This window comes from Ahaetulla prasina, chromosome 16, assembly GCF_028640845.1.
Source record: "Ahaetulla prasina isolate Xishuangbanna chromosome 16, ASM2864084v1, whole genome shotgun sequence".
Taxonomy (NCBI): Eukaryota; Metazoa; Chordata; class Lepidosauria; order Squamata; family Colubridae; genus Ahaetulla; species Ahaetulla prasina.
In genome coordinates, this window is record NC_080554.1 from 5,845,052 (window position 1) to 5,866,340 (window position 21,289).

The 21,289-nt window shown below is 46.6% G+C and overlaps 1 protein-coding gene across 1 annotated transcript; it reads left to right on the plus strand.

Annotated features, from left to right (window-relative positions):
* The first annotated feature begins 1,388 nt into the window (after positions 1-1,388).
* TRAF1 (TNF receptor associated factor 1) lies at positions 1,389-20,942 on the plus strand. Its single transcript, XM_058159595.1, has 9 exons — positions 1,389-1,866; positions 8,894-8,978; positions 9,822-9,920; positions 11,195-11,311; positions 11,501-11,566; positions 12,667-13,077; positions 14,261-14,438; positions 15,385-15,533; positions 17,004-20,942. The coding sequence occupies exons 1-9, from the start codon at positions 1,643-1,645 to the stop codon at positions 17,220-17,222; spliced, it is 1,548 nt and encodes a 515-aa protein (XP_058015578.1). The 5' UTR covers positions 1,389-1,642; the 3' UTR covers positions 17,223-20,942.
* The last annotated feature ends 347 nt before the right edge of the window (positions 20,943-21,289 follow it).

The window sequence follows — 21,289 nt, forward strand, 5'->3', positions numbered from 1 at the left end:
TTGTCACAACAGTATATATAAGCATAAGCATGAAATAACTATACAATATATAAGCATAAGTATAAAATAACTATACAAATTGGATACAATCAAAGGGGACATTAGGACAGGAACCGTAGGCACGCTGGTGCTCTTATGCACGCCCCTTACAGACCTCTTAGGAAAGAGGTGAAGTCGATAGTAGATAGTCTTTGGTTGAAGCTTTTGGGACTTTGAGAAGAGACCACAGAGTCTGGTAGTGCATTCCAGGCATTAACAACTCTGTTACTGAAGTCATATTTTCTGCAATCAAGATTGGAGCGGTTCCCATTAAGCTTAAATCTTTCATGTGCTCATGTATTGTTGCGATTGAAGCTGAGGTAGTCTTCGACAGGAAGGACGTCGTAACAGATGATTCTATGAGTTAAACTCAGGTCATGTTGAAGGCGGCGGAGTTCTAAATTTTCTAAACCCAGGATTTCAAGTCTGGTGGCATAAGGTATTTCGTTGTAACTTCACCGGATCCAGCTTTTATCAGTATTATTATTGTGCTGAGAAAATAGGTCAACCCAAGAGCTATGGGTAGCGATCATGGTAGGATTTGGGGCAAAGCATAGCAGGAGGGACAGATGGGACCCAAGACATGTGCGGGGTGGGGGAGGGGAGAGGGAGGGAATCGTTTTTCATAGGATGAAAAATCCTGCACGTCACCGACCCCCAACCTTCCCCAGAAGACCCTTCCACAAAAGTTGAATTTGTACACCCGCATCTCGGCATCATTCATTGACCCAGGCAGTCCTCAACCTACGACCACAACTGGGCTCAACCTTCCTGCTGCTAAGTGAGGCGGCTCAGTGAGTTTCCCCCTCCCATCCCCGTTTTACGACCACTCGTGCCGCCGTTGCGGTTGTGAAGCTGGCGACACACGGCGAATCCGGCTTCCCCGTTGTCGGAAAGGTCTCAAAACGGGATCACGCGGCCCACACACCCCGGGACACCGTCGTTAAGTACACGCCAGTTGCCAAGTGTCTGAATTTTGATTGCGGTGACCGCGGGGAAGCTGCGACGGCCGTAAGGGCGAAAAACGGCCATACGAAGTCACTTTTCCCCCCAGTGTCGTCGTACCATCGGTCGCTAAACAAGCTGTCGATTTACTTGTAAAGGTGACTAGGAAGCAGGGCAAAATCCTGCCTTATCTCTTCCCTCTGCAAAGCCCCCCCCCCACCCCAGCCTCCTGGTCTCCCTATCCTATGGGGAGGAATCTCTTTCCATGGGTTTTGCTGGATATTGTGGCCCTTGATTCATGCTCGCTTGTCTTTCCTGCCCTCTGCACTGCGTCGCCGTCGTCACCATCATCACCATCGCTGTGTTTTTCGGGGGAATTCAAAGGCTGGCTCTGTAACTTCCTGTCACAGCTGTCTCAGAAAACCTTTCTGCTTTGGGCTCCGTTCAGCCCAGCCCAACCAGCAATCCTTGGAAGGAATGAAATCTTGCTGGCTTTCAAGTCACCCCGGCAGGCCAGATAGGGACTTTGGTCCTTGGGGAGGGGTCTGTTCCTGAGCATTGCTGGCAGTACGGGCGTTGATCTGAAGTCCCTATTTCTCCCCCCTCTCTCCCTCCCTCTCTCTCTCTCTCCCTCTCTCATGTACAGGAGCTGCTGCAGATGGCAGACAGACAGAGAAGCAGCAGCAACAGCAGCAGTAGCTGCGGTCCTCCCCCAGCCAGCTCCTCTCTGGATGCAGCCAAACAGGACTCCCCGCTTTGCATCTGTGCCAATGCCGGAGTGCCCAAAAACCTCTGCAGTCACAGCGCAGTCCTCCTGCAGGAAAACCTGCAGAATCTCTGCCGGAACCCCTATTACACAGCCTGCCTAACCTGGACGATACGGTGAGTCTCTTTTTGCAAGAGGGAGGGGAGGGGCCGAGACGTGGGGTGGTGGTGGGGGGAAAGGAGACGGCAGTCAGAAGAAGAGGAGGGAGAAGGAGACTTGGTGTGTGGGGGGTGGAGATAACATAGAGGGAGAGGCATGGGGCGGTCAAAAGGGACGGGAATTACAAATGAAGAAAGCTAGAGAGGCCATTAGCTTACCTGTCTAGGAGGCACTCACCCTGTTCAAAAGATGGAGACGAGAGAGATTTTCATCCGTGACTGACATCGGCATCTGCCAGCTGAGAATGAAGCCCTGAAAGCTTGTTCTGGCTCCTGGAGGGGCAACTGATTCTTTCAAACATTAATTACTCCCATCCTGCCTCTGTGCCTTGGATGGAGAAGGAAGAAACATCTCACCTTCTTCTCCCTCAACTAGGCCACAGGGTGGACTGGGATGCTGGGAGAAAGTAAGAGAGTAACAGAATTGGAAGGTTTGGGATCAAAGCTGTGGGACTAACCGGGCTTTGGCTGGATCCGCTTAAGTAGAATCCCAGAATGACATAGTTGGAAGAGGAGGTCCCCTCCAGGTCTTCTTATTCTATTCTGTTCTACCTTGGAGATCTCCTAGTCCAACCCGCTGCTCAAGCAGGAGGAGACCCGTAATCCATTTTGGACAAACGGCTGTCCAGTCTCTTCTTGAAAACCTCCAGGGATGGGAGCGCCCACAACTTCTGGAGGCAACTTCCGTTCCCCTGGTTAATTGTTCTCACTGTCTGGAAATCTCTCCTTAATTCTAGTTTACTAGGTAGTTCTCTCCGTGATTAAATTGTCTATAAAGATTCGGTCACCCAGGTCATGGTTGTCCCAAAAGTGCTTTTTCAAGAGGCTTGAAGGACTCTCTGGTTTTACTTTGAAGATGTTTCGCTTCTCATCTGAGAAACTCCTTCAGCTCTCCTTGATTAGTTTCCATCCATTGCTTCTTGCCTTGCCTTTAGAGGCTTTGGAGTATAAGATGGCCCCCTATTCTTTGTGGCAGCCCCTCAAATATTGGGCGGTTGCTATCAGGTCACCCCTAGTCCTTCTTTTCACTAGACTAGACACACATAATTCCTACAACCGTTCTTCTATCTTTTAGCCTCCAGCCCCCTAATCATTTTTCTTGCTCTTGAGCTGAGGTGGGGAAGAATTGTAGAAGGGCTCCTGCTATCCAAAAGCCCTCAAACTGCTCCCATCCCCATATCCTGGCTGGCTGAGCATACGGTGGCCAAAAGAACCAAGAATTGGTTCCACCCAGTAATGAAATCCAATTTTTTTTACTACCAGTTCTGTGGGTGTGGCTTGGTGGGCATGGCAGGGGAAGGATACTGCAAAATCTCCATTCCCATCCCACTCCAGGGGAAGGATACTGCAAAATCTCCATTCCCATCCCACTCCAGGGGAAGGATACTGCAAAATCTCCATTCCCACCCCACTCCAGGGGAAGGATACTGCAAAATCTCCATTCCCACCCCACTCCAGGGGAAGGATACTGCAAAATCTCCATTCCCACCCCACTCCAGGGGAAGGACACTGCAAAATCTCCATTCCCACCTCACTCCAGGGGAAGGATACTGCAAAATCTCCATTGCCACTCCACTCCAGGGAAGGATACTGCAAAATCTCCATTCCCACTCCACTCCAGGGAAGGATACTGCAAAATCCCCATTCCCTCCCCACTCCTGAGGGAAGGACACTGCAAAATCTCCATTCCCACTCCAGTCCAGGGGAAGGATACTGCAAAATCTCCATTCCCTCCCCACTCCAGGGGAAGGATACTGCAAAATCTCCATTCCCACCTCACTCCAGGGGAAGGATACTGCAAAATCTCCATTCCCACCCCACTCCAGGGGAAGGATACTGCAAAATCTCCATTCCCACCCCACTCCAGGGGAAGGATACTGCAAAATCTCCATTCCCACCTCACTCCAGGGGAAGGATACTGCAAAATCTCCATTCCCACCCCACTCCAGGGGAAGGATACTGCAAAATCTCCATTCCCACCCCACTCCTGGGGGAAGGATACTGCAAAATCTCCATTCCCACCCCACTCCAGGGGAAGGATGCTGCAAAATCTCCATTCCCTCCCCACTCCTGGGGGAAGAGTATTGAAAAATCTCCAGCCCCACCCACCCACCCCTGGGACCAGCCATAGGTGATATTTGCTGGTTCTCCAAACAACTCAAAATTTCCGCTACCGATTCTCCGAACTGGTCAAAATTTCCGCTATCAGTTCTCCAGAACCTGTCATAACCTGCTGGATTTCATCCCTGGTGAAATCCCACAGAAGGTTGGTCCTTCTGTGATTGTCCTAGTGTTTTCTAAAAGTTGGAGGAGAAAATTCAGAGATATCTTAGAAGCCTCCCCCGCTTAAAACCCCAATGCATGCATCAATTGCCAACTTCTAATCTCCCCTAAAACATTTCCACGTTCCCCTGTTTGATCTGTGCCAGGACGACAGCATCTTATCGATTCCCCCATTTAACTTCTTCCACCCAAACCCAAACAAACTTCCGGAGGGCTTTGGAAAGGCTGCTAAACAACGTTTTGTTTTGGTTTTTGCACACATCATAGAAATGTGTATCACACTATTACGCAATCCATTCCGCTTGCTCTCTGCTTTAATCTCATAGCAACCCCATCGAGTGGATTAAGCTAGATTAGAGCAAGGAAAACAAAACCAGGCTTTCTCGGTGAACTAAAAGAACCTGTTGTCTTTCCACCTGCCATCCTTGTCCAAAGCACCGTCTGCTTTTCCACCATTGTAGGAAGGCCAAAAGGGGCGCGGTGGTTCAGGGGCTAAGGCGTTGAGCTTGTTGATCGAAAGGTCGGCAGTTCGGCAGTTCGAATCCCTAGTGCCGCGTAATGGGGGTGAGCTCCCGTGACTTGTCCCAGCTTCTGCCAACCTAGCAGTTCGAAAGCACTTAAAAAAATGCAAGTAGAAAAATAGGGATCACCTTTGGTGGGAAGGGAACAGCCTTTGGCATTGAGTCATGCCGGTGTCATGTCCCACTCCTCCGCTGACGGCCGGGTCGGGGAAGTCCGTATCAAGCGTGCCTCTGCAGCTCTGCCAAAGTCCTATCAGAGTTCTCAAGGCAGGCAGGAGACCAGCAAGTGACTTCAGCAAGATATGTTTAGACTTTGCCTGACTCAGAGAATGCCAGAAAGTAGATCCTTTATATAGGCCATGGGGTGTGGCTCCATGACTCAGCACTTATCCAGGCCTGCCCCTCCCTTCTTTTTGCTGACGTCGCCTCTCAATTCTCCGGAAGCGAGGATCTCTCCAGCCTCCAGCTGTTGGTAATCTGAGCTCATGACTGGCTTCACATTCTTCAGGCTCACATGCTGTGGGGGAGGGGTTTAGTTGCTCCGTTTGCCTGGGCATGGTGCCAGGACTGGGGGCTGAAGGCACGTCAGGCTCTTCGTCTTTCTCGGCCTATCCAGGCATGGTGCCAGGGCTGGGGGTTGGAGGCATGCCAGGACATTCTTCCGAACTATCAGCGTCCCGCAGGAGATAAGAGGGGCCCGGCTGCGGCAGGGGGAGCGAGCGAGACACAACAGCCGGCCACATGACCACGGAGACGTCTTCAGACAGCGCTGGCTCTTCGGCTTTGAAACGGAGATGAGCACCGCCCCCTAGAGTCAGGAATGAGTAGCACGTATGTGTGAGGAGAACTTTACCTTTACCTTTACCTAGGAAGGACATTTTAGCAAAAAAAAAAAAAAAAAGACCCCTTAAGACTTCTCAATTACTCTTTTTTTTTGAGCCATGGAAATGTTTAACAAGAGGTGACTCCACACTTCCAACTCTCTGGCTTTTCAAACGAGAGATGAGGATGTCCCAAATAATTATTTAGGATAAACAGAGTTGGAAGGGATCTTGGAGGTCTTCTAGTCCAACCCTCTGCTCAAGCAGGAGACCCTATCCCATTTTGGACAAATGGCTGTCCAGTCTCCTCTTAAAAATCTCCGGTGTTGGAGAACCCACAACTTCTGATGGCAAATTGGTCCACTGATTAATGATATCCCAGCTAAGAAAAAAAGATTTCAAGATACATAATATTACAGAGTCAGTTTGGTGTAGTGGTTAAGGTTCTGGACTAGAAGAGTGGGGATTGTGAATTCTAGTCCTGCCCTGGGGATAAAAGCTGGGTGACTTTGGGCCAGCCCTTCTCAGATCAAGTCTCCTTAGAAAATCATTCTGGGGAAAATAGAAGGAGAGAAACTTATCTGAATACTTTAAATTCTTGGACCCAGTTGCAATGGATGGCTGTGAAAGTTGGACCATAAGGAAGGCTGAGCGCCAAAGAATTGAGGCCTTTGAACTCTGGTGCTGGAGAAGACTCCTGTGAGTCCCTTGGACTGCAAGGCCATCCAACCGGTCAGTCCTAGAGAAGATCAACCCTGACTGCTCTTTAGAAGGCCAGATCCTGAAGAGGAAACTCAAATACTTTGGCCACCTAATGAGAAGGAAGGACTCCCTGGAGAAGAGCCTAATGCTGGGAACGATGGAGGGCAAAAGAAGAAGGGGGTGACAGAGAATGAGGAGGCTGGATGGAGTCACTGAAGCAGTCGGCCTGAGCTTAAATGGTCTCCGGGGGATGGTAGAGGACAGGAAGGCCTGGAGGAATGTTGTCCATGAGGTTGCGATGGGTTGGACAAAATTAGCAACTAACAACAACAAAACTCTTGGAAGTAAAATCGGGTCCAGTTCCAAGCTGGGAGAAAGATGCAGGAGCCAATGAATTTGGAGGCAAGCTGCAAGAAGGAGATCTAGGATAGGATAGGATAGGATAGGATAGGATAGGATAGGATAGGATAGGATAGGATAGGATAGAAATAGAATGGAGAAGAGAAGAGAAGAGAAGAGAAGAGAAGAGAAGAGAAGGGAAGAGAATAAAGAGAGTTGGGAGGAACATTAGAGGTCTTCTAGTCCAACCCCCTGCTCAGGCAGGAAAACCTGTACCATTGATTTAGGAATCAGAAGCGAAGTGACTTAGCATCAGTTCTGGGACAGCCGACAGCCTGTCATGCGAATGTAAAATGATTTTTATGCGCTTTTGGACCATTGAGATTGGGGTGCCTAGTGGGGTTATTTGATTAGATTAGATTCTGTGTTCTAATTGTCCCTATTTGGTTTCCTGGGTGGTGTTCGGGGTCGAGGCTAATCTTGGGGAAAGGTATGGGCCGATGTAAATTCTGTGTGGCTTTGTGTTTCCTGACTTAATCCTGTCCATTCAGCCTGACTCAGTCTTCTAACTGAGGTTACTTGAGGCCATTCTGGCTGGGAGGCAGGGATTGCTTTAGCATTGATGGTTTTTCTTTGCCTTCTCTGGGACCATGGAAATAAAGAGAGGGGGAGAATCTTACAATTCTTCCTTCTTCTTTCTTCTTCTTCTGCCATATCCATCATTGGACGTCAGGGATCACGTCGGCCATCCTATTTTTATCAACAGCCGTACGAAAAAGCGCTGCTGAGTTTTGTCCAAACCGGCCCCTTAGTTTTGTCCAAACCGGCCCCTTAGGTTTTGAAGCCATTTGTTGTGTCTCGTCCGATCTCACCACAGCCGGGGCCTTCTTACCTGCTTCCGAACACGGAGGAATGTATGCCTCCCGGCCCCAGCCCTGGCTCCATGCCCAGACAGGCTGAAGAGGAGGAAATACCTCCAGCCCCCAGCTCTGGCTCCATGCCCAGGCAAAAGAAACAACTAGACCCCTCCCCCTCCTCCACAGCATGTGAGCCTGAGGGAGGTCAATTGCCAACAGCTGCTGACTGGAGTGACCCTCACGTCAGAAGACTTGATAGGCGGAGGCAACAGAAGGAAGGGAGGGGCAGGCCTGGATAAGTGCTGAGTCATGGAGCCACACCCCATGGCCTATATAGAGGACCTGCTCTCTGGCATTCTCTGAGTCAGGCAAAGTCTAAACATATCTTGCTGAAGTCACTTTCTGGTCTCCTGCCTGCCCTGAGGACTTTGCTAGGACTTTGGGCAGAGCTGCAGAGGCACGCCTGATTCGGATTTCCCTGACCCGGCCGTCAGCGGAGGAGTGGGACACGACACCATTAAAGTTTTGACTTTAACCAAAAACTATCTACTAGCGACCTCACCCCATTCCTAAGAGGTCTATAAGGGGCGTGCATAAGAGCACCAGCGTGCCTACCGTTCCTGTCCTATTCTTTCCTTTCGTTATATCCAATTAATATAGTTATCACATACTTATGCTCATATGTATGCTTATATATTATATAGTTATTTTCATGCTTATGCTTATATATACTGTTGTGACAAATAAATAAATAAAAATAAAATGATGTTCTTCTTCTGCCTGGATCTCATTTGGCTTCAATCTTTCCTTGGAAGATTAAGTGAAGGATGCTGTAATTTTTCCGGGAGTCACATCACCTGTCCGAAATATTCTAACTTTCGCTTTTTAATGGTTTTGACGATTTCCCCTCGGCTTTTTCCAGGCGGCTTATCCCCTCCTCATTTCTGATTTTGTCAACCCAGCTTATTCGTAACGGCCGCCTGTAAATCCACATTTCAAATGCTTCTAGTCTCTTCAAGTGCGGCCTCTGTGGCTCAGGCTGCTAATGCAGTCTGTTATTAACAGCAGCTGCTTGCAATTACTGCAGGTTCTAGTCCCACCAGGCCCAAGGTTGACTCAGCCTTCCATCCTTTATAAGGTAGGTAAAATGAGGACCCAGATTGTTGGGGGCAATAAGTTGACTTTGTATATAAATATACAAATAGGATGAAGACTATTGCTAACATAGTGTAAGCCGCCCTGAGTCTTCGGAGAAGGGTGGGATATAAATGCAAAAAAAAAAAAAAAAAGTGGGTTTCCAAGTTTCCATTCTGTAGAGCAGGATAGAAAAGGCATCGCATCTGACCTGATTCTTCCTACGTATCTAAAATAGGCCCTGTCCAATTGTCCTTGGGAAGATTCCAATTTGAACCTCTTGGGAACGGCTTTCTTCTTCTTTTTCTTCTTGTTCCTGTTCACTCAGAAATAATAGCAACCCCATTTGCCAGGATCATAAAGAGGAAGATTCCGAACTTGCAGGGAAAGACAATTTACTATCTGAAGAACAGGTAGGTCCTTTCCACTAAACTTCGCAGTGGTTTTCCATTATGTGTAACCTGCCCAGGGGATAATCTCTCAGAAAGAGAAGGTTAGATAGGGAAGAAGTAGGGTGGAGGAGGAGAAAGGGAAGGGAAGTAGAGAAGGAGTAGGAGAGGAGAGGAGAAAGGAGGTACGAAGAAAAGACGGAGGGAAATGTGAATGCTCCAACACTGGAAATTTTTAAGAAAATGTTGGATAGCCATCTGTCTGAGATGGTGTAGGGTTTCCTGCCTGGGCAGGGGGTTGGACTAGAAGGCCTCCAAGGTCCCTTCCAACTCTGTTGTTGTTATTGTTATTGAAAGGAGTGAAAGGAGAAGAAAGGATTGCTGTAAAAAGGAAATGGGGGAAAGACAACCCCGAATATATTTGAAGGATAAAAATTGAAATAGTTAAAAAAAAAAGAATGAAAGGGAACGAATATGAATAAAAATGGAGAAATTGGAACTTGAGGGCGAAAGAAAATGTGATTTAATCAAATGAGCAAGGAAATATTAGGAAATGAATAAAAAACGATGAAAAAAGAATATGTTGGCAAAAACTGTCCCTAAGTAAAATATATTTGAATATATTGAAGTGTATAAGATAAGATATGGCCAATATTCTGTTCGTGAATTGTGTATGTGTGGAGCGGGGGAGGGAAACTAAAAAAATAAATAAAAACTTGTACAAAAAAGAAGAAGAAGATAATATCTCACAAAACGGTGTTGTCATAGCCGGAGGTGGGCATACCACGATTTTCTCTAGCGTACCATAGCTAAAGAAATCGTGGTATTGCAAAGAGTTCATCGATGTGTGTCCTTGTTTGCTTCCAGAGTCCTAGAAAGGCCACCCTGAGCAAGGAGGTTCCAGAATTCACCGTGCATTGTGGAATACCAGGATGCAGCTGGAGGGGTCCGCTGAGCAGTTTGGAAGTAAGGGAGAAGACATGTTGACTGGGGACTGGCTAATTGCATGCTGAGGAAGAACGGAATGGATCTGGGAGATGAACCAGTCGGATCTATCTACGGGGTTTCTCGGTCATCCAGCTCATGTCCCAAAGGTGTTTGTTTTTTCCCCAAAAGGCAACTGGAAAAACAAAGTCCAGTAGTTGCCTTTTGAAAAAAACACCTTTGGGACAACCAGTTGGATCATAGCCCTTAGACTTATATACCGCTTCATAGTGCTCTACAGCCCTCTCGAAGCGGTTTACAGAGTCGGCCTCTTGTCCCCCCAACAATCTAGGTCCTCATTTTACCCACCTTGGAAGGATGGGAGGCTGAGTCAACCTTGAGCCGGTCAGGATCGAACTGCTGGCAGTGGGCAGATTCAGCCTGCAATACTTCATTCTAACCATTGCACAGGAAGGAAGGAAGGAAGGAAGGAAGGAAGGAAGGAAGGAAGGAAGGAAGGAAGGAAGGAATAGCACTTATATACTGCTTCACAGTGCTTCACAGCCCTCTCTAAGCGGTTTACAGAGTCAGCCTCTTGCCCCCAACCATCTGGGTCCTCATTTTACCCACCGTGGAAGGATGGAAAGCCAAGTTAACCTTGAGCCAATTGAGAATCGAACTGATGGCAGTCGGCAGAATTAGCCTGCAATGCTGCATTCTAACAACTGCACCACCATGGAAGGAAGGGAGTGAGGGAGGGAAGGAAGGAAGGAAGGAAGGAAGGAAGGAAGGAAGGAAGGAAGGAATAGCAATAGCCCTTATATATCACTTCACAGTGCTTTACAGCCCTCTCTAAGCGGGTTACAGAGTCAGCCTCTTGCCCCCAACAAACTGGGTTCTCATTTTACCCACCACAGAAGGATGGAAGGATGGGTTAACCTTGAGTCAGTCAGGATCAAACTCATGGCAGTGGGCAGAGTCAGCCTGCAGTACTACATTCTAACCACTGCAGCACCACGGAAGGAAAGGAAGGGAGGGAGGGAGGGAGGGAGGAAGGAAGGAAGGAAGGAAGGAAGGAAGGAAGGAGACTTATATACTGCTTGTAGTGCTTTTACAGCCCTCTCTAAGCAGTTTACAGCCTATTGTCCCCAACAATCTGGGTCCTCATTTTACTGACCTCAGAAAGATGGAAGGCTTTGTTTTATGCACAAGTTTTTTGACCTCCCCTTCCTCATAGATGCTCTTTAATTCCTATGAAAATCAAATTCCTGTTCTCTGGGAGGTAATTTTTTCCCCCCTCAAAACGTATCTTGCAGGATCATCGACGTATGTGTGAATATGTCCTGGTCAATTATGGTCAGGCAGCGGTGTGCAGGATGTTGATGGATCCAAACGCTGTCGATAATCCCAAGACATCCACGAACGAACAACAGGTCCTGCCGTTAAATTTGTCTGATTTTCTGTATTTCAATTGCATACTTTTACATCTCTGTTTTACGACTTTTTATCTCTGTGTCTGTCTGTTGTCTGTTGTCTATCATCCATCCGTCCCCTTCTTTCGCTCACCATCCACCTACCTCTTTCCTCTTTCTTTCCATTTTTGCCTATCCTTTCCTGAACAGAATCCTTCAGGATTTGGCCCCAGGGATGAAGGTTGCCGATTTTCCAGGATTGGATGCTTGTTCAAGGTAGGGCTGGAAAGCCGTGAGCATCACTATTTATTTATTTAGTTAGTTAGTTTGTCAAACGTGTACAAGATAACAGGAATAAGTATAAACATGGATATGAATACAGGATAAGGATACGAATAAATGGGGACAATAGGACAGGGAGGGTAGGCACACTGGTGCGCTTATGCACGCCCCTTACAGACCTCTTAGGAACGGGGTGAGGTCGACAGTAGACAATCTAAGGTTAAAGTTTTGGGGGTTTGGGGAAGAAACCACAGAGTCAGGTAGTGCATTCCAGGCGTTGACCACTCTGTTGCTGAAGTCGTATTTTCTGCAATCGAGTTTGGAGCAGTTTACCTTAAGTTTGTATGTATTGTGTGCTCGTGTATTACTGCGGTTGAAGCTGAAGTAGTCATTGACAGGTAGGACATTGTAGCAGATAATTTTGTGTACTACACTTAGGTCAGACTGAAGGCGGCGTAGTTCTAAATTGTCTAAGCCCAAAATTTCAAGCCTGGTGGCAGAATAGAATAGAATAGAATAGAATAGAATTTTTTATTGGCCGTGTGATTGGACACACAAGGAATTTGTCTTTGGTGCATCTGCTCTCAGTGTACATAAAAGAAAAGATCACCAAGAATTCTAAGGTACAACACTTAATGATAGTCATAGGGTACAAATAAGCAATCAGGAACCAATCAATATCAATATATTGTATATAAGGTATTTTGTTGCAAGCAGAGGAGTGGAGGACTCTTCTCGTGAAGTACCTCTGGACTCGCTCAATTGTGTTAATGTCCGATATACAGTGCGGAGTCCAGGCAGACGAGCTGTATTTGAGAATCGGTCTAGCAAAGGTTTTGTATGCCTCAGTTTGCAGTACAACGTTACCAGAGAAGAAGCTTCACAAGATTAGGTTTACAACTCTTAGTGCCTTTTTGGCAATGCTGTTACAGTGAGCTCTGGGGCTTAGATCATTTGAGATGAATACAGTAGCTCTGGCAAGGTGTGGACACTCCAGCTGGTACCTTTGATGGATGCCAGGCTGAAGAGCTGTCAAACAGGACTGAAGCCCCGAGTCCTTCTCCTGTCAAGGGTGCCATGTTTCTTCCCAATAGGGCAACGCAGGAGATCAAAAATTTCATGAGAAGAATGCTGCAGGAAGACACCTGTCGCTGCTGCTCCAGTACGTCAAACACCTGAAGGGCAATTCATCCCCGAGAGGCAGTTTATGCAACTCACCTTTGATAGACGCCAAGCTTTGGATGAAGTCTCCTCTCACCCTGAAGATCCAGGATCCTGGGGGAGAAAGGCCCTTTTCTGCATCGCCAGTGGAGGAGGGGGAGGTGAGCTGGTGCTCCCTCTTGAGAAGAGTGAAGAGGGTCTCCTGGCTGGAGACCAAGCTGCAGGTCTTTGAGAACATCGCATCCGTGCTGAGCAAAGAGATGGCTACGTCTCGGCAGAAAATCCTGGCCTTTCGTGGACAGAGGGGCCTTGACCAAGATATGATTCGTGGCCTAGAGCTGAAGGTAAGCCAGTCGGGAGGTGTAGGAGAAGTAAGCAGAACCTGGGGGCGGAGTCAAAAGAGGGATCAGCCTAGAATCTCTGTGTAGTCACAAATGAACCAAGTCTAACTCCCCTTGAATTCTGTTGGCCCTTATTTAACTCCAAGCAAGTACTAATAATTAGTCAAGAAGATTCCTAATGCATAAGTTGTTGAGCAACAACAACTCATTATTGGACCTTCCCATGTAGACCTGGTCTTTCACATTTGGCAGAAGGATTGTCTATCACAGTGAGTGGCAATATATTGTTTCACTGTTGTAACAATGGGTTTTGGACATGAGTCTCAGCTATAAGTCCCAACTGAGAAGGTTGGTGAGGCTGCTAAGCCAAAGAAAGGACGTTAGAGCTCAGCTGAATGCAGGAGTCCTGACGCAAGCCTCCGACTTACGACCACTTGTTTGACGATGGTTCAAAGTTACAACGAAACAAGGACTTATGACCCATCCTTGAAGTTGCACCTTCCCCGTGGTCAGGTGATCACAATGAGGGATGTTTGGCAACCATTTATAGGGGTTGCAGTGTCTTGTGGTCCACGCGATCACAATTTGCAGCAACCTTCCGACGCACAAAAACCAATTCGAGAAGCTGGGTTTCCTTAACAGTTGTGGCGATTCACACCAATGACCGGGGTAAAAATGATAATAAAACTAGAGCTGGTCATGTAATGACTTCATTTTATGACCGCATCACTGGGATGCGGTAGCTCAGTGGCTAAGACGCTGAGCTTGTCGATCAAAAGGTCGGCAGTTCAGCGGTTTGAATCCCTAGCGTTGCATAACGGGGTGAGCTCCCGTTCCTTGTCCCAGCTTCTGCCAACCTAGCAGTTCGAAAGCACTTAAAAAAAATGTAAGTAGTAAAATAGGGACCACCTTTGGTGGGAAGGTCACAGTATTCTGTGTGCCTTTGGCATTGAGTCATGCTGGCCACATGACCACGGAGACGTCTTCAGACAGCGCTGGTTCTTCGGCTTTGAAACAGAGATGAGCACCGCCCCCTAGAAGCGGGAACGACTAGCACATATGTGCGAGGGGAACCTTTACATTGGAACTCCCATCGGAGTCATAAGTCAAGGAGTACCTGTACAAAACAGCCCTTTATCTCTGCCGGGTAAACCCTTAAAAAAAATGAACTTTTCTCCTCTCGAAGATGGCTGATCTCCAGCGATGCCTGGCGCAGAAAGACGCCGCTCTCATGAGGCTGGGGAAGAGACTCCACTCGTCCGAGCAAGCGTCTTACGACGGCGTCTTCCTTTGGAAAATCACGGACGTTCATCAGAAATGCTATGAGGCCATCTGTGGCAAGATCCACAGCTTCCAGTCACCCGGTGAGCCTCATCGCATCCCAGTCAGGGTTTCCAACCTTTCGAAGGAGTTTCGGCTCTTGGAAGGAGTCGCGATCCCGTCTCGTGCATTTTGAGGCACCAGGTGGGAGATCGGTGGTGGTTCAGAAATGGGGGTCAGTATTAGGACCAGGCAAGCTGAAATAGTCAAGAGGACTTTGGGCATCTCTGCTGTTCCTTAAAGATGCTCATCTTTTTTGAGCCTTTATTTGAGGGTGAAAAAAAATCTTCCTTCCTTCCTTCCTTCCCCTCCAATTCCCGTTCCTTCCCCCCTCCTTCCCTCCCTTCCTCTTCCCCTCCTTCCCTTCCTTTCCCTCCAACTCCCTGTCAGTCCTTCCTTCCTTCCTTCCTTCCCCTCCAATTCCAATTCCTCCCTCCCTTCCTCTTCCCCTCCCTCCCTTCCTTTCCTTCCAATTTCCTTCCCTCCCTCCCTTCCCCTCCAATTCCCATTCCTTCCTCCCTCCCTCCCTTCCTCTTCCCCTCCCTCCCTTCCTTTCCCTCCAATTTCCTGTCGGTCCTTCCTTCTTTCCCTCCTTCCTTCCTTCCTTCCTTCCTTCCTTCCTTCCTTCCTTCCTTCCTCTCCAATTCCCTTCCTCCTCCTTCCCCTCAATTGCTGTTCCTCCCTCCCTCTTCCCCTCCCTCCCTCCCTTTCTTTCCAATTTCCTGTCAGTCCTTCCTTCCTTTCCTTCCTTCTTTCCCCTCCAATACCCCTCCCTCTCTTCCTTCCCCTCCAATTTCCCTTCCTTCCTTCCTTCCTTCCTTCCTTCCTTCCTTCCTTCCTTCCTTCCTTCCTTCCTTCCTTCCTTCCCCTACAATTCCTCTTCCTCCCTCCCTTGCTTCCTCCTTCCCTTCCCTTCCCTCCCCTCCCCTCCTCCCCTTCCCATCTCCATATAAAATGGCTTCTTAACTTCCAAGTTCTCCTTCTTTTCAGCATTTTACACTTCCCGATACGGTTACAAACTGTGCATGAGGATCTACCTGAATGGAGAAGGCAGAGGCAGGGGAACCCACATCTCGCTCTTCATCGTACTTCTCAAAGGGGACTATGACTCGCTGCTGCCCTGGCCTTTCACGCACAAGGTAACGGAGGCCAGTTGTTGCTGTTGCCGCCATGAAGAGAAACTGTACCAAGGAAAAAAGGATTCCATTCCATTCCTTTCCATCCTATATTCCATCCTATTCTATCCTTCTCTACTCTACTCTAATACTCTACTCTTCTCTACTCTACTCTACTGTACATTCTATTCTATTCTATTCTGTTCTGTTCTGTTCTGTTCTGTTCTGTTCTGTTCTATTCCATTCTGTTCCATTCCATTCTTCCCTTCCCTTCCCTTCCCTTCCCTTCCCTTCCCTTCCCTTCCCTTCCCTTCTACTTTCTATATTCTATTCTACTCCATTCGATTCTATTCCATTCTTCCATTCTCTTTCCTTCCACTTTCTATATTCTATTCTATTCTATTCTATTCTATTCTATTCTATTCTATTCTATTCTATTCTATTCTATTCTATATACTGTATTCTACTCTACTCTACATTCTATCCTATCCTATCCTATCCTATCCTATCCTATCCTATCCTATCCTATCCATCTTATCCTACCCTATCCCATGTGCTACCTGTGGTATGCGTGCCATAGGTTCACCATCATGGATGTACCCCAAAGACATATTCCTTGTGTGTCCAATCACACTTGGCCAATAAAGAATTCTATTCTATTATAACGAGAGTCCAAACAATATCAGGAAACACATAATAACGAGGGGAAAACAAATAAAAATGCATGGCAAGGCCTAGTTAAAAATTTTTTAAAAAAGCAATCTAATTGCGAAGGCCGGCTGAAGAAAATAAACACCGGAACGGCTGAGATTTTTCATAGAACCGTCTCCTGTGAAAGCCAAGTCTTCAAACAGCCCCCAGCCCTTGAGCATAACTTGGCAAAATCCTTGGAAATCCTCCATGACAAATCAAAGGCAAAGTGTTTTGGCTTTTTCTTCCACTCCTTGACCAGCAACTAACAACAACTCGTTCAGGACTAGGTTGAATATTTTGAGAACGGGCTCATCAAACAGTGTTGATCTTTCTCAGGAACGTGGAGGAGTTAGGTATAGCTGATGGAGAGAGAGAGAGGGTGGGGTGGGGATGCTGAATTTTGGAGCCTAGGTTTAAATTTTCAGATCTGGCAGAGCAGATCTTGCCAATTAGGCAGAAGCTTTGTGAGACAAGATAACAACATCCCTTGCACCCCAATCGTATCCAGATTGGGGTGCAAAAGTAAGGAGGTTGATCGGGTGGGCTGTTCTCTCCCCTCTTTTCTCCCCTCCCTTTCCAACGAATTGGTCTTGAGATATGTTCTCCTCACATTCTTGTTCAACCACAAGAATCCCTCCATCTGTTGACCTTGAGATACGGGGAGAATCTCTGCTTTCTTCTTGAACCAGCCAACCTGTTCTTTGAAGCTGCCAAGAATCTTTCTTCCTATCCTAGAAGCTAACTTAACTACTTTTCTCTTCTTCTCTCTCTTTCTCTCTCTCTCTCTCTGCTGCCTTGCAGATCACCTTCATCTTGCTCAGCCAGGACCAAGGGGACCATCTGGTGACCTCTCTCCAGCCGGATCCTATCTCCGCCTCCTTTCAAAAGCCAGAGACTGACCTGAACGAGGCCAGTGGCTTCGCCAGATTCGTTCCTTTGGCCAAGTTGCAGTCCCCGAAATACGCTTATTTGAAAGAAGGCACCTTGTTCCTCAAATGCATCGTGGAAACCAGTTCGTGAAGCTTGCCACGCCTTTCCTCGGGGACGGCAAATTTAAAAGGCTGTGAGAAGCACGGAAAATATTTCAGGGAAAGGGCTTTGCAATACAGTTGAATTTGGCTCTGCAAAAGAGCTGCTCCAGCCCTCCAATAATAGAATTTGGGTCTTCTTTTTTTTAATATATATATTCAAGGGTTTTTTTTCTTAATTTATATATAAGTATTTTGAATACAGTATATTGTCCGGGCATACCATTTTACAAAACAGAAAGACAAAATAACAGATATACTACTAGTAATAAGAATAATAGCAATAGCACTTAGACTTATATACCGCTTCACAGTGCTATTACAGCCCTCTCTAAGCGGTTTACCGAGTCAGCCTTTTGCCCCCCCCCAACAATCTGGGTCTTCATTTTACCCACTTCAGAAGGACGGAAGGCTGAGTCCCACCTTGAGCCTGGTGGGATTCGAACTGCCAAATTGCAGTCAGCCGGCAGTCAGCAGCAGGAGCCTGCAGTACTGCACTCTAACCACTGTGCCACACCGAGGCTCTTAATGCAACAAAATAATTCTAACCATGTTTATAATTAAAGATTTGGGTCTTCAAAAGGGCTGATTTAACCCTGCAAGGAAAGTGGTTTGGCTCCACAAAAGGGCTGATGGAGCCGCCACGGTGAAAAACCGATTTGGCTCGGCCCTTGGAGCTGAGTTGTGTGCGTGCCATTTTCTTGTCTCGAACTCCGTTCCTTGTCTAGCCCAAGTCCAGTGTGACGGGACATTCATCGCTTGTGTCATGCTTAAAAGCTGTTTTTCCTTTCTTTGCCAAAGTCCCAAACTGGCATGGTAAGACGACAAGACAACAGTTTTGCCGAATTTGCCAAATTCGGGGTGTGTGGCGTGTGAGAAATATCACACTTACATTTTTGTTTTGTGTTGTTTTGATCTGGAGTGCAACGTTCACGTCAGTGATTTTTTTAAAAAAATGAATGGACTGAAAATGGTAACAAAGTTCTAATTGTGTATGGTGTTTAGTTTATTTAACGGACAGATTAAACGTGCATCTGAAGAACCAATTTCAGAACTTACTTTAAAAATACGCAGTTGAGATGGAACGTATTGTTTATTTATTTTTATTTGTTTTATTTATTTGTCACAACAGTATATATATATACTGTGTATATATATAAGCAAGAAATATGTGTATATATATATATATATAAGCAAGAAATAACTATACGATATGTAAGCATATATATAAGCATAAGCATGAAATAACTATATGAATTGGATACAATCAAAGGGAACATTAGGACAGGAACCGTAGGCATGCTGGTGCTCTTATGCAAGCCCCTTACAGACCTCTTAGGAATGGGGTGAGGTCAATAGTAGATAGTTTTTGGCTAAAGCTTTGGGGATTTTGGGAAGAGACCACAGAGTCAGGTAGTGCATTCCAGGCATTAACAATTCTGTTACTGAAGTCATACTTTCTGCAATCAAGATTGGAGCGGTTCACATTAAGCTTAAATCTATTGTGTGCTCGTGTATTGTTGCTATTGAAGCTGAAGTAGTCTTCAACAGGAAGGACATTGTAATAGATGATTCTGAGTTAAACTCAAGTCATGTTGAAAATGGCGTAGATCTACATTTTCTAAACCCAGGATTTCAAGTCTGGTAGCATAAGGTATTTTGTTGTATTCAGAGGAGTGGAGAACTCTTCTTGTAAAATATTTCTGGACATGTTCAATTGTATTGATGTCAGAAATGTGGTATGGGCTCCAGACAGTCTGTGTATGTATTGTACCATACACATGTCCTCTTCTCCCCTCCCTCCCTCCCTCTCCTCCTGTCCCCTCCCCTTTCACCTTCCTTTCCCTTCCCTTGATTCCTTTCTTCCTTCTGTCTCCTTCTTTCTTTGCTTGTCTCCTTCCTGCCATGTCCCTTCCGTTCCCTTTACTTTATCCATCCATCCATCCATCCATCCACCCATCCTTCCCACCGCTTTTCTCTCTTTTCTAAGTTCAAGAAATGCAATAGGCAATGCTCGCGATTAGGACCAGTAGTGGGATTCAAATCCTGTCACTACCGGCTCACTTGCGGGCATGCGCACGCTTGTGCACGTGAGCAACACTTCTGCGTACGCACAGAGACATCCAGGTGGGTGGGTGGAGCTCCCGCCTCCGCTGGTTCGCCCAGATGTGGGGCGAACCAGTAGAACCCAACACTGATTAGGACTGGATTTCTTTGCAAGTGAAATCATTTCTTGCAATTTGACCGCAAAATGACCCAGACATTACTAAGGACTGTATGAAGTGAGTCCAAGGACAGATTGTGGCTCTAAGGCTGCAGGTTGCTCACCTCTGCTGAAAATAATAATTACTATTCAGCAGAATTTGAGGAATGTCACCCTGAGATCCCACCGACATCCCCTAAATTCCGCTGAAGATGTAACCTAGCCTGGCAATAAAACATTTGGAAACCAACCCACAAGCTCAGAGAATGAATAATAGAATCCTAGGGCTAGAAGAACCCTAGAGGTCTTCTAGTCCATCCTCGAGCAGGAGACCCTATACCATTCTTAAACAATGGCCGTCCAGTCTCTTCTTAAAAACCTCCAGTGATGGAGCACCCACAACTTCTGGAGACAAACCTTCCCACTGATTAATTGTTCTTCAAATTCATCAGATCTGCAGATGACATCAAGCTAGCAGGAACAGCCAACACTCCAGAAGATAGACTCAAGATACAGAAGGATCTTGACAGACTTGAACATTGGACACTATCTCACAAAACGAAATTCAACGGTGAAAAAAGCCAGGTTCTACATTTAGGCAAGAAAAACCAAAATGCACAGGTACCGTATATGTGGTACCTTGCTCAATAGCAGTAACTGTGAGAGGGATCTTGGAGTCCTAGTGGACAACCATTTAGATATGAGCCAGCCGTGTGCAGCAGCTGCCAAAAAAGCCAACACAGTTCTGGGCTGCATAAACAGAGGGATAGAATCAAGATCATGTGAACTGTTAATACCACTTTATAAGGCCACACTTGGAATACTTCATCCAGTTTTGGTCACCACAATGTAAAAAAAGATGTGGAGACTTTAGAAAGAGTCCAGAGAAGAGCAACAAAGATGATGAAGGGACTGGAGGCTAAAATATATGAAGAACGGTTGCAGGAACTGGGCATGGCTAGTTTAATGAAAAGAAGGACCGGGAGAGACACGATAGCAGTCTTCCAATATCTCAGGGGCTGCCCCAAAGAAGAGGGAATCAAGCTATTCTCCAAAGCAACTGAGGGCAGGACAAGAAGCAACGGATGGAAACTAATCAAGGAGAGAAGCAACTTAGAACTAAGGAAAAATTTCCTGACAATTAGAATAATTAAACAGTGGAACAACTCGCCCCCAGAAGTCGTGGATGCTCCAACACTGGAAGTTTTTAAGAAGAGGTTGGATAACCATTTTGTCTGAAGTGGTGTAGGGTTTCCTGTCTGGGCAGGGGGTTGGACTAGAAGACCTCCAAGGTCCCTTCCAACTCTGTTATTCTATTTTAAGTAAGGCACTCCCTCCCAGGGGGAATAAAACTTGTTGAGTTGGCCACCTGCCTCTGCAAAAGACATTAAGAAGGGGAAGAGGGAAGAAGGAAAGGCACTGCATTTCTTTATAACTGTGTCATGGCTCATCATTGCTCTATCATGACTCACAGCAAAGTTCACATCCTTGGAAAAAAGCTGCCTGCAAAAAAAATAAGGCTGGTGAAAATATTTTTTTCAGGGCCAGCAAACAGAAGCCATGCCAGGGAAGGCAGGGCTTGCTTCTCACTTTGGAACCGTTAAGTCCACACAAAAACAAAATGCACAGGTACCGTATATGTGGTACTTTGCTCAATAGTAGTAACTGTGAGAGGGATCTTGGAGTCCATGTGGCCAACCATTGAAATGTGAGCCAGCAATGTGCAGCAGCTGCCAAAAAAGCCAACACAGTTCTAGGCTGCATAAACAGAGGGATAGAATCAAGATCACGTGAAGTGTTAATACCACTTTATAATGCCTTGGTAAGGCCACACTTGGAATATTGCATCCAGTTTT

Bases quoted from the DNA above. Each gene is read 5' to 3' on its own strand.
- TRAF1 (XM_058159595.1), top strand. From the start codon at position 1,643: ATGGCAGACAGACAGAGAAGCAGCAGCAACAGCAGCAGTAGCTGCGGT. The intron at 11,567-12,666 runs GTAGGGCTGGAA...TCTTCCCAATAG, and splicing joins GGATTGGATGCTTGTTCAAG to GGCAACGCAGGAGATCAAAA. The intron at 14,439-15,384 runs GTGAGCCTCATC...CCTTCTTTTCAG, and splicing joins CCACAGCTTCCAGTCACCCG to CATTTTACACTTCCCGATAC.